The sequence below is a fragment of the Esox lucius genome, chromosome 9, assembly GCF_011004845.1.
Source record: "Esox lucius isolate fEsoLuc1 chromosome 9, fEsoLuc1.pri, whole genome shotgun sequence".
NCBI lineage: Eukaryota > Metazoa > Chordata > Actinopteri > Esociformes > Esocidae > Esox > Esox lucius.
The window spans coordinates 10,087,273-10,099,395 of record NC_047577.1 but is presented as its reverse complement, the minus strand read 5'-3'; the positions used below and the strand labels follow the sequence as shown (position 1 = coordinate 10,099,395).

The 12,123-nt window shown below is 48.2% G+C and overlaps 1 protein-coding gene across 1 annotated transcript in view; it reads left to right on the top strand.

Moving 5' to 3' along the window:
- The window catches only part of cacna1ab (calcium channel, voltage-dependent, P/Q type, alpha 1A subunit, b), a 163,386-nt gene that overhangs the window by 145,986 nt on the left and 5,277 nt on the right, over positions 1–12,123 (top strand). The window contains exons 46-50 of the mRNA XM_029122526.2: positions 2,717–2,847; positions 3,520–3,658; positions 4,621–4,740; positions 7,172–7,213; positions 10,830–11,058. Coding sequence (XP_028978359.2) covers positions 2,717–2,847; positions 3,520–3,658; positions 4,621–4,740; positions 7,172–7,213; positions 10,830–11,058 — 661 coding nt within the window. The remainder of the gene's footprint in view (positions 1–2,716; positions 2,848–3,519; positions 3,659–4,620; positions 4,741–7,171; positions 7,214–10,829; positions 11,059–12,123) is intronic.

Here is a 12,123-nt window from a genome sequence, read left to right as displayed (position 1 = left end):
ACGGCACGACGAGGCTGTTTCCGCCTGGGTCCCATTTAGCATGAGGGGCGGTCGGCTATCTCGCAGGCTGCCAGCCGGCCTGGCTCTTCCCCTCGCAACCCCTCTGCCTTCACCCTGCCCCGCCTCTCCTGAACCACTCCAGTGCCTAAGCCGTGGAGTTAGGTCGAACACTCTAGATGGATGTGTCCCGTTGCAGCGCGGGCGACGAGGGCTTTGTCCGTTTTGAGCCGCGGATGCCCCAGTGGCACCGGTTCGCGGATGAGTTTTCGGTCTAACTCGTCTCTCGCCGTCCTCTCGGACGGAGACTGGAAGGCCTGGCGGTCAGGAGACAGGCGGGGTGATTTAAAACTGGGAAAAAAAGAGAAAAAGGATTGTTTTTTTTTTATTGTCTTGACTAATGATACAACATGGCCGACGTGTGTCTGTCTGCACTCTGCTGTCCTCTGCGAATGCGGTTTAAATGTGCCCCCTGTTCGTGTAGCGTGTGAAGTTGGCGGTAAAACGTTCTCCATTCACCGCCGTGCCCCACTCGGACGACCTCCGAACCCTGGCACCGCGCCCGCCTCAGTGGCGCACACCCTAAAATCTGAGTTTTATAATTGGCACCGTCGCATTATAAAGGTTCTTGTCCGGGGGTTGGGGTATCCCCAGGGGCTCTGTTCCGACTTGAGGTGAGTTCGAGTTAACGTGGACGTGTTACCATGGTGTTACTGAATTAAGTTGTAAGGTGGGCTACTTATCTCAAGCCTGAATTGGGCCCTAAAGGTGAATGGAGTGTATGGCATTTTTAACCCGCCCCCCTGTCTATGAGTTTGTATGATCCTCCTGAATGCTGTCATCTCATTGGTTGCATTGACGGTCCAGTACCATACAGGCTCCTCCTCCTCAACATGACCAGCTGGCCCGTGGTGGACAAGATGTCTGTCTTTGTGTCCCGCATCCTCTCCGACCTGTCCCTGTTGTTCATCCTCTCTCCCTCCTTCCCATCCTTCTTTTCTTTTCCTTCTCCTCCCCACCTCCCCACATCTGTGACACTACCTTTCCTCGTAAGTCTGTTCTCCGGGGTGTTTTGTATTTGCAGTCTTTGTTCCCTCTTGTACTGTCTGACCACTGTCTTCCTGCTTCTCGTTCGGCTGCTATAACCTGTCTCTCTGTGTCAACCTCAGGTCTGTGCCTTTTCTGTCCATTCTGTGATCACTCACCTTTCTACTAAATCCTGCTCTTCTATCTCACATCTACCCCCCTAGTGTTCTCAGTCTGGATATTTCCCTCTCGACTCTCCTTCTGTCCATTCGTCCACTCGTCACTCTGACTTGATTTGTTCTTCCAGGAAGGGGGTGGGCTCTTGATTTCTCAAACCCTCCCTGATTGGTCAATCCAGGGTGATTGTCACCAAGCTCGTCTAACCCGGAACACCTTTCCTCTCTCCGTGTGTTCCGTCAACTCTGGTTGGTTGTTTTGGATGTTGAGCCCGAGGTTCCTGATGTAACCATTGGACGCTCATGTAACAACACCGTGTCTGTGAATCTTCAGTGGTATCCGGGAACATACACATAAGTTGAATTTTCACTTCATGCGTTGATGTTGATGGTTGACTAAGTAACATTTGGATATGAGTGAAAGTTAGAAGTAAAACTTAAGTTGCACTTTTGCAGTGTGTACTATGTACGGAAAAGGGTGTCATTTGAGATTCGCCCCTAAGTCCTCATCCTCCATTTTCCATTTCACATGTTAGTGTATCAGAACTCATTTTCCCAGAAGACCCCACTGTCAAGTGAGCACAATCCAACCCAAGGCTTCCGCATCCATGAATTCAGCGGTTAGTGTTTTAGCTTTTGGTCTGGATGGACAGAGCGGATTCTGCAGTCATGTTCCCATCGATGCCGCCACGGATCAGCCGGTGGGAGACCTTCCTGCCACCTCCGCTCTCCGTTCATGGGTGAAACAAAGAGGACTTCTGAGGTGCTGTTTTGACAGAGAAAAGAGGCCCCGGATAGCCCCACATAGATTTACCAGGGTTGTATTAAAACCACTTCATTCAGGAAGTATTCCAATTTTCAATGCTTTTCAATGAGAAACAGTTGGAATTATAATTGGGTTTACTTTCTGAATTGACTGGAATTCAATTGAACCCGGGCATGTATAAATGTATCAGTGTTGCTCTGGTTTTCCCAAAGCACCGACACAGGATCAGATCGGTCTTCATTCTCCCAGTCATCAGACGGTCATGGTAATCTGATCCTAGATCTGTGGTTAAAGCGGGGGTGGACAATTCAAGTTTGGGGCCAAAGTGTGTGCAGGCTTTTGTTTTGGTCGGGCAATCCAATACCCAGTTTGCGCAAGATGTTGAAAAGGGGTCTGTTCAACATACAGCCAACCCAAAAAGATGCCTATTCAACATCTTTTGCTCATTGGCCTGGTTGAATTACGTTTGTTGGTTACTTGGCGTCAAGCCGGAAGAAACAAGAGCCTGCGCATGCCTTTTTTTTAAGTCCTCCAGAGCTTCAATTGCCCATTCCGTGGCGCATTCTAACCTCAAAGCCAATAGCACCACCCGGTGGGAGCATGTGGAAGTGCATCCTCCCCTCTGTGTGTGCTCGTCGTGTCTGTCTGTGTATGTGTGTGTGTGTGTGTGTGTGTGTGTGTGTGTGTGTCGTGCGTGTCCCTGCCTGAGTGTGTCTGATGCCAGCCCGAGGCCATGTCGTATCTCACACAGAACCGAACACCGTTAATGTTTCAGCGCATGGAGCCGCCCTCCCCTGGGGGAGGTGGGGGAGGCCCGGACGGTATGGATGGTGCCCCAGGGGTCAACGGCCTCCCCAGCAGCCTGCACCAGCCCAACAGCATGTAAGTAGAGCGGGAGGTGTGCCCCCAACTCCCCCCCTGCCTCTGTCACGCACGCGCACCACCGACCACCCACCGAGTGCCCTCGCATGGAGACAAGGAGACAAAGTAACCGCCCCGTTTCAGTGCCTTGAATGTCTCCAAGTCTCCTTCTGTCAGGGGACGCTCAGAAGGACGGACTCCCCTGAGCTCTGTCCCGCAAACAGATGCATGCGATAGATGTGTAAGAGAACAAATACATAGTATGCCCACTCGCACGCAGACTAACACACACACACACACCCACACACACGATGCCTTTCTACTTCCTGGATGTGTTTTTTTGTGTCTGTCCACTGCTCCGTTGTCTCGGCTGCTCAACCCACTGACTTTTTCTGTGTTTCTCCCTCTGTGTGTGTCTGTCCGCGTCCCAGTTTCTATAAACTGTCCGACCTGTCGACTGTATTTTGTTAAGTTATCAAAGCGGTTGCGCGGTTTGATTGGGGTGGGTTTTTGATTGTCCGTGTGCACGTTTGTGTGTGTGTTTTGCGAGCGTGCGTGTGTGTGTTTGCGTGGGCGAGCAAGCTTGTGTGATTAACTGATTAAGCGTGTGTGTGTGTGTGTGTTTCTTCCCCCCCCCCCCCGTGTGTGCGACTACATAATACCCGCCTCTCACATCCTGTGTGTGTGTCCCAGACCTCCGCAGAGTGGCATGACAGACAGCCAGTCGTGGGTGACGGCTAAAGCCCAGGAGATGTTTAACAAGACGGGAAACTGGAGCCCCGAGAGAGCCTACCCCCACGACCTCCACGACAACAGACACAATCCGCCCCAGGTAACGCCAAAACAAACCCGGGGGGAAACCGTGGCAACGCGCCTCGCGTTTGGGAACCAGTGACCACTGGACCCATGTGGTGGCTCCATGATGTTGTGGGAGTTGAAGTGATAACGCCATATACTACTGTGTTCATAGCTATGCAGACAGAGATTATATCGTGAAATGCAGAACTGGCAGACCCATTGTGGGGGGGGGGGGGGTTCTCCTGGAGAATGTCACTCCGTTGTTATAACGCATCCTCATTCAGCTGACAGAAGGGCACTCCAGACTTGATCCTTCTAATCACTGTTCGTCCGGGTTGGTGAGATGTCGCACGACAGGAGCAGAAACAGTTGTGTTCTAAGTAGCTCTCAGGGGGGCCCCAGCAGTCTCTCTCCCTCCCTTTCCTTCCCTCCCTCTTTCTTTCTTTATCTTCCGCCTTTCCCTCTCTCTCAGTGGATCGGTCAAGAGCTGTGTTCAACACTCAAACCGCCGCCCTGTCCCTTGGCCCCTCCAGGGACTCCCATTCCATCTCTTGTTCCGTTATCCCAGCCACCGACCGGCTCAAGCCCATGTGTTGGGCCGACCAGGGGGATGTACCCGGGCTCCCTCCGTGTCTCTGTGTGGTGGACTGTGCCGAGGCCCACCCCCGGTCTCTCATCTCTCCCTCCCAGAGGTTGACAAGTCCCTGGGAACCTGAACGGAGAACCTGAACAGGACACGTTTAAATACCCGTGTATATAATTCGGGGGTCTTAATGCTTCTGTGAAGAACATATACACGAATAGATTAACAATGGAGTTCTTTCCTTGTTTTGTACCACAGGCAAGCTGAAGACCGTGGGATATGCCCATAGAGTATAGAATTAGAAATGACAGAATAATAATTATAGGACTTATTTCTATGCCTTTTCTATACCACTCTGAGACTCCTCCCCCTAGTCGGCGGTGGTCACGCCCCCTCTGGTCTCTGTTTTGCAGACGGTAGAGATGAGAGAGATGGGGCAGGACGGGTACTCGGACACTGAGCCCTGTCACCCAATGGGAATGGATGGGCATGGCCGGACCATCTCCATGCCCCGCCTCACAGACGACAACCAAGTGAGCACCTACATTCCCATCCTCATCATCATTTGAACCTCCAACCTTTCCTACACGTCCCTCCGTCATTCTCCCTCCTCCTCTATCCTCATCCCGTTTGCTTCATCTTCGTCCCAGCTCTTTAACCCTCATCTCACCACTTTAACTCTCATTCCAACTCTTTAACCCTCAACCATCCCCCCTCTTTAGCCCTCATCCCACTTCTTTAATCCTCATCCCTCCTCTTCAGCCCTCATCCCACATCTTTAATCCCGTTCTCGCCCCTTTAATCCTCATCCATCCTCTTCAGCCCTCATCCCACTTCTTTAATCCTCATCGCTCCTCTTCAGCCCTCATCCCAAATCTTTAATCCTGTTCTCCCCCCTTTAATCCTCATCCATCCTCTTTCACCCTCATCCCTACCATTTCCTCCTCACCCCCACTCCTTAACTCTGATTTACCATTCTTATGCCTCTGATCCATAGCAAACCACTGTTTAAGATAACTGGGGAAAGTGCTGCGTTTCAGCGTGTGTCACTTAACGCCAGTTTCCATTTGGGGACTCTTAACGGTGTGGTTAACATGCTTATGCTTAAAGATGCACCCCAGGATCCTAAGCACACCAAATGTGCACATGCTATGCCCTGGATTCAGAACAAGCTAATGGGAAGTGCGAATTATACTGTTATTTTTATGATTTTCATCCAAAATTAATGAGGTACACAATTGGATTACGTAATATCGCAACCAAGTGAAATTACAGAAATAGATTTCTGGAGTGCATTTTTTCTAAAGTTAAATATTAGCGTGGAAATATTATTTGTCAGAGAGGAGTCTGGATACATCTTTCATCCCTAAAGTCACGTTCTCATCCCTAACCCCTCCCTCCCTGCTCCTCTCTTCTCCCTCCTCCCTACTCCTCCCTACTCCTCCCTACTCCTCCTGTCTCACTGCCACTATTGCCAAAGCAAACATATTTAGGCAGCAGTAGTTGAGTCTCCCCTTAACCCCCCCCACACACCCTCCATCCCTCCGTTCTCTCCCTCCCTCTCCCTATGTGCTCCCCATCTTCACTCCACCATCCTGCTCATTCCCATGGTAACCTTGGTCTGTCTGTCCGTCTGTCAGCTGTGTCCAGAAGCCTGATTGGTTATAATAAGAGGATTGGCACTAGGAATCTGGAATAGCGTGTTACAGGAACAAGCCTACTGCATCCACCGTAGAAACACACACGCACACACACACGCACACACGCACACACACACACACACTCCTCTACGTGGTCGTCAACGTCTCTCTGTGGTCGGATGTCCGCGCGTTCCCCCGGTTACCAGAAACACGTCTCCACGAGTGCCCTGACTGTGTGTGACTGTTTTACATTTCAACCATGTAGCCGACCCTCTCATCCAGAGCCGCGTACGTGTGTGAGTGCCCGAGGGAGAGTTGGTGTGTGTGTGTGTGTGTGTGTGTGTGTGTGTGTGGGTGGGGCTTTGCTAACACCAAAGCTTAGTAGAGTTTAATAGCGGAGTGTGTTGCATTACTCTGTTTACGGCTTTAGAATGGCACCTGTAGTGGCGAAGTGTACGACTGCATCCCAAATGAAACCCTATTCAGTATGTAGTGCACTACAGATGACCCGGCCCCATAGGGCTTTGCTTGAAGGTAGTGCACTGGGGTCTGGGGTGTCGTTTGGAGCGCAGCCTGGTAGACCCTGCCGTGTGGCACACCTGTGCTCCTGTCACTGACTGTTTCTGACACTGCTCTGTCCTACAGTGTGTGCACGCCGCTGCGGTAAGTGTGTATGAGTGCGTGCGCACGCACGCACCTTTGTGCGCACGTGTCAGTGTGCAACCTTTCCTTGTCTCTCTGTCTCTCTCTCTTATCAATTAACTGGGATTCTCTCTCTCTCTCTCTTTCTTATCAATTAACTGGGATTCTCTCTCTCTCTTATCAATTAACTGGGATTCTCTCTGTCTCTCTCTCTTATCAATTAACTGGGATTCTCTCTCTCTCTCTCTCTCTCTCTCTCTCATCAATTAACTGGGATTCTCTCTCTCTCTCTCTCTCTCTTATCAATTAACTGGGATTCTCTCTGTCTCTCCTCTTCCTCTGTAACCTCCATGTCTGTTGACTTGTTATCCTTCCTTCTCTTCTCTCCTTTCCTCATCCTTCTCTTTGTTGACAAACCCCCCCTCCCCCCGTCTGGCCCTCTTTCCCACCGCTTTCCCCTGTTCTCATCCCTCTGTCTTTCTATACCTGTAACTTCCGTACTCATCCCTCTGTCTTTCTATACCTGTAACTTCCGTACTCATCCCTCTGTCTTTCTATACCTGTAACTTCCGTACTCATCCCTCTGTCTTTCTATACCTGTAACTTCCGTACTCATCCCTCTGTCTTTCTATACCTGTAACTTCCGTACTCATCCCTCTGTCTTTCTATACCTGTACAACAGCGGAGACGACACAGACCCCGTGGGCATAATAACCACCTCAGTGTATGTACCCCTGTCTCACTCTCTCCCTGTCTCTCTCTTTCTGTCTCACTCTCTCCCTTTCTCTTTCCCTGTCTCTCTCTTTCTGTCTCACTCTCTCCCTGTCTCATTCTCTCACTGTCTAACTCTCCCCCCTGTATCTCTCCCCCCTGTATCTCTCTCCTGTGTCGCTCTCTCTTCTCACTCTCTCACTGTCTCTCTTTATACATGCATCATCAATTCATATATCAAATACTGGTCTATCTATATATCTATCTATCTATATACAGTATATATCATTTATCTTTATCTATCTATATATAATTTATCTATGTTTCTATCTATTTTTCATTTATCTATCTATATATCATTTATCTATCTGTATATCATCTATCTATCATTTATCTATCTATCCTACATCTCTATCTACAGTGAGGGGGAAAAGGTATTTGATCCACTGCTGATTTTGTACGTTTGCCCACAGACAAAGAAGTTATCAGTCTATAATAGGTTTATTGGAACAGTGAGAGACAGAATAACAACAAAAAATTCCAGAAAAACGCATGTCAACATTTTTATAAAGTAAGTATTTGATCCCCTATCAATAAAAAGATTTCTGGCTCCCAGGTGTCTTTCATACAGGTAACGAGCTGAGATTAGGAGCACACTCTTAAAGGGAGTTCTCCTAATCTCAGCTTGTTACCTGTATAAAAGACACCTGTCCACAGAAGCAATCAATCAATCAATCAGATTCCAAACTCTCCACCATGGCCAAGACCAAAGAGCTATCCAAGGATGTCAGGGACAAGACTGTAGACCTACACTGGCATGAATGGGCTGCAAGACCATCGCCAAATACAGCTCTGTCATCTATTGTACATTTTTTTCTTACTATACTTAACTATCTATATGTTTATATCTATGTCTATCTGTTCATCTATACCAATCTATCTATTTGTTCTATTTGTCATCTATTATTACATATCTATACATATCTAGCTCTATATATACCAATCTACATCTATCTTTCTCTGTCATCTATCTAAATCTTTCACTGTCATGTCTGTAATTGTTCACCTATCTACATTATATCTACAGTATCTATTCATCTTACCTTTCTTTCTGTATATGTATATCTTCTCTTTCTCTAAGTCCACTTATTTCTCTATCTCTCGCTCCGTGTCTCTCTGTCTCTCGCTCCATGTCTCTCTCTGGCTCTCTTTTGGCCCTCCTTGTGTCCCAGTATTGTTCGGTGCTGCCTAAGTCCCCTGTCCCGTCCCGTCCCATCCCGTCTGCCTGTGTTACAGTGACTGTCCTAACAGTGTGGTCTTTAACCAGCTAGAGAGAGTTACGCTTGTCTGTCCGTCTGTCACCAGCTGTCTGTCTGCTGAAGCCTGTTGCATTGCCCCTGGACAGTGTCAGTGGTGGAGATGCTGAAGCATGGGGATAGGGCTGGACCCAATCTGGTCGCGTTACCTCGGAGGGACGGGGTTATGGTGGTGCATGTGTATACGACAAGCTCTGTGTGTGTGTGTGTGCGCGCGTGTGTGTGTGTGTTTACTGCTTTTGATAGGCCAACAGTTGGTTACAGTTTTTCATCACAAGCTGTTACCAGGTTTCCATCCACAGTTTTTCTGAGCTAAGTCATGTTGCATTTAAAGTAGGTCTTATGGAATCAGGGCAAGGCAGTGCAACATGATGGATGTCCCCAGACCAGCTTGTATTTACAACACTGTGGGACCTTATGGTTTTTGGAAGAGGCGTCTCTGCGAGAAATGTTGGTGGAAATGCCTTAATGTGCAAACATTAGATTTCTGAACTCTGGAGTCACACCAGGATTGTTTTCTTTGTCGTTTTGATTCGGGCTACAGACGACAGAAGGTTTGATGAACTTGACAGAGCGGTGGACGTGTGCGGGGATGAGATTTCGGATGCTTACCGACAACTATCTGGGGGGTCTTGTTTTGGTTAAGTAATGATTGATGCGATGGGGCCGTTTGACTCTCAGTCACACCGCATGGAGGTCATTAGGTAGCCTACTCGCTACATTGGCGAGCGGTTGGCTTGACCACAGGTGCCAAGTTCAGTAGCTATTTAGCTCCGTTTTGGTGACTGATATCGTTAGTCAAAATGTTTTCCGTCTGTTCATGAAAACAGTGTGCACCCCATCACTGACCTATTTTGTTCCTGTTCATAAAAACAAGTGAGAAATAACCTTTTACATTAATTTTATCATCACAAAAATATGTCGTATGTTGGATGGAGACCTGGTTATGGATGTGATCTGGAAGCCGGTCAGGAAGACAGAATGCATCTGTCCAACTTGTTGTGGGAAGGTAATTCTTGAATTGCCGTGGTAACTGGTGTCCCTTGACATTGTCACCATGTAAAGACGTGTACAATTAAAAGGTAAAGAAGAACGAATTGATTCATCTAACTGTTATTCAGTGAGAATACATTTGTAAAACACTTGTATGCATTGTAGAGACCCCTTGGAGTAACTTAAATGGGGACAGAGATCAGGAATACAGGTGATTAAAAGGAACAGATGCTCCGTGCTCTGAATGAAGGCGAGAGGGAGTTGGATCTTAATGGCTAGGCCTGCCATCCCATGGCATTTTGAAACAATAATGTGTCCTTCCTCTGGTAAAGTTGCCTTGAAAATAGAAAAACAAAAAAGATAAACAAGGAACTTGAGCACTCTCTCCACGAGGGAAACTGTCTTTGATATGTGATTATTAAAGGATTGATGGACATAGAGTTTAGCATTTCCCTCCATTTCAGATAATTCTTACCGGTAATAGTGCATCCAATGTCGCCGTCATTGGTGTTAGCAAATCTCTGTTAGCAAATCTCCGCAATGACCAATTGGTTTTCGAATCATCAAGCCACCTCGTCCGTGGATTCAGAATGGCCAGATGTACCCCAAATACATTGGGGGAGAAAATATTTCCTATGACTTTCCCAATTGCCACTGTAATTCAAGAACGTCTGGTGTGCTACATTGTGTGCGTGCGCGCGTGTGATTAATTTGCCAGCTACTGAAGGAGTGTGCACGGCTTGTCCAGTGTGTCCGTTGCTGAGGGTTTGGTTTTGAGCGGAATGTTCCACTGTTCTGCCGGTGACGGTTGGTCCTCCTCCGAGGAGATTCCGTTTTTCCGGGAACACTCCTGACCGCCGGGGCCAGTTAACACCGAATTCTATTGGAGGAGGTTTTCTCCAGACGCCGACGCTGTTCTGCCTTAATGTGTCTGGATGCATGTCGTCCCTGGCTTCCTGTGTGTGTCTTCCCATCTCTCCCTCCCTCTCTCTGTCTGAGAGAAAGCATGATGTTGTAGATGGATGTGCTTGGGGGGTCTGTAGTTAGGGCTGATATGGGGGGGGTGGACTCTGTTACCTGGCCCACACAGAGACATGAAAATAAAGACATCACACACACACACACACGCACATGTTCTCACACTACGCCTGTTGTCCTCGTTTCCACGTTCCTCGTTTCCACTCTTCCAAACAGGGTTCTGACCGTTTCCTCCTTTCCATCTGTTCTCCCTTTCTCTCCCCTCCTCTATCCTCCTCTATCCCCCCCTCTCTCTTTCCCCTCTCTCCATTTTGCCCCGTCCGTCCGGCCTCCGGCCTCCAGACCATAACGGACACCAGCCCCATGCGCCGCTCCACCTCCTCCCTAGTCCACGGGCGCTCCGGCAGGGAGAGAGGGGTGAGGCTGGACGACTACAGCCTGGAGAGGGTGGAGGGGGAGGGGAGGCACGGTGGGGGTGGAGGGGGACAACATAGGGACAGGAGGGACAGGAGAGACAGGAGCCATCGCACCTCCCAGAGGTCTCTGACCAGATACACGGACGCAGACACAGGTGAGAGAGATGAAGAGACACATGTTCCCACGCAAACACACACGCACGCACATCTACAGTACAGACACACACACACACGCACATCTACAGTACAGACACACACACACGCACGCACATCTACAGTACAGACACGCACGCACGCACATCTACAGTACAGACACACACACACGCACGCACATCTACAGTACAGACAGACACACACACACACACGCACATCTACAATACAGACACACACGCACGCACATCTACAGTACAGACACACACGCACGCACATCTACAGGACAGACACCCCATTAAGAAGAGCTTGTTTTTACCTCAACCTAATGCCCTAAACTTATCAGTAACCCTAATACTAAGCTAAAATCTAACCCAAGGTCAGATAAAGCTTCATGTTAAAGTGAGGACCGGCCAAATGTCCTCTCCTCGTGTGGTTTTTGTTGTTTTATTCTGGTAGTGACAGGAACACACACACAAAGATGGGGCTCTCTGGTTGGAAACACAGAAGTGGTTGCGCCCAGGTTTATCCTTTCATGAATCCTCCAACCAGAATTTCAAAAATATATTATTTTGGGAAAGTTACATTTTTCTATCCTGGTTACCGGAAATCATAAATGACACATCAAGTCTCGAGGGGACACCTGTCCCTTTAAATAGCCGGTCATCAAATCATATTTCAGCAAATAAACTTCTAGTTTCAAGTAAGACATTAAGTTTTAATAAATACTTATACTAATAAAGTGAACTTAAGTGAGCACCATCACAATTGAGCATAAGAAGTTAAAGGACAGGAACATTTCTGCCTTGGACCAACTATGAGGATCAAGAAAATGTGAAAGAATGTTGCAGGTGCCAAAATTGGGGGTGTTTGATGATCGCATTGAGATGCCTAGAGACCGACATGTTGTAACTGACCCATTATGTGAGCATACAGGCAGTAATTTACGAGACGGGCGGGATGTACGCAGGCATTCTGTCTACATGTGACCCGAAGAACAAGAAACATTAAGGAGACATGTTTGAATTTTGTTTACATTTTTGCATTAGCAAACGTATAAAATATAGAAT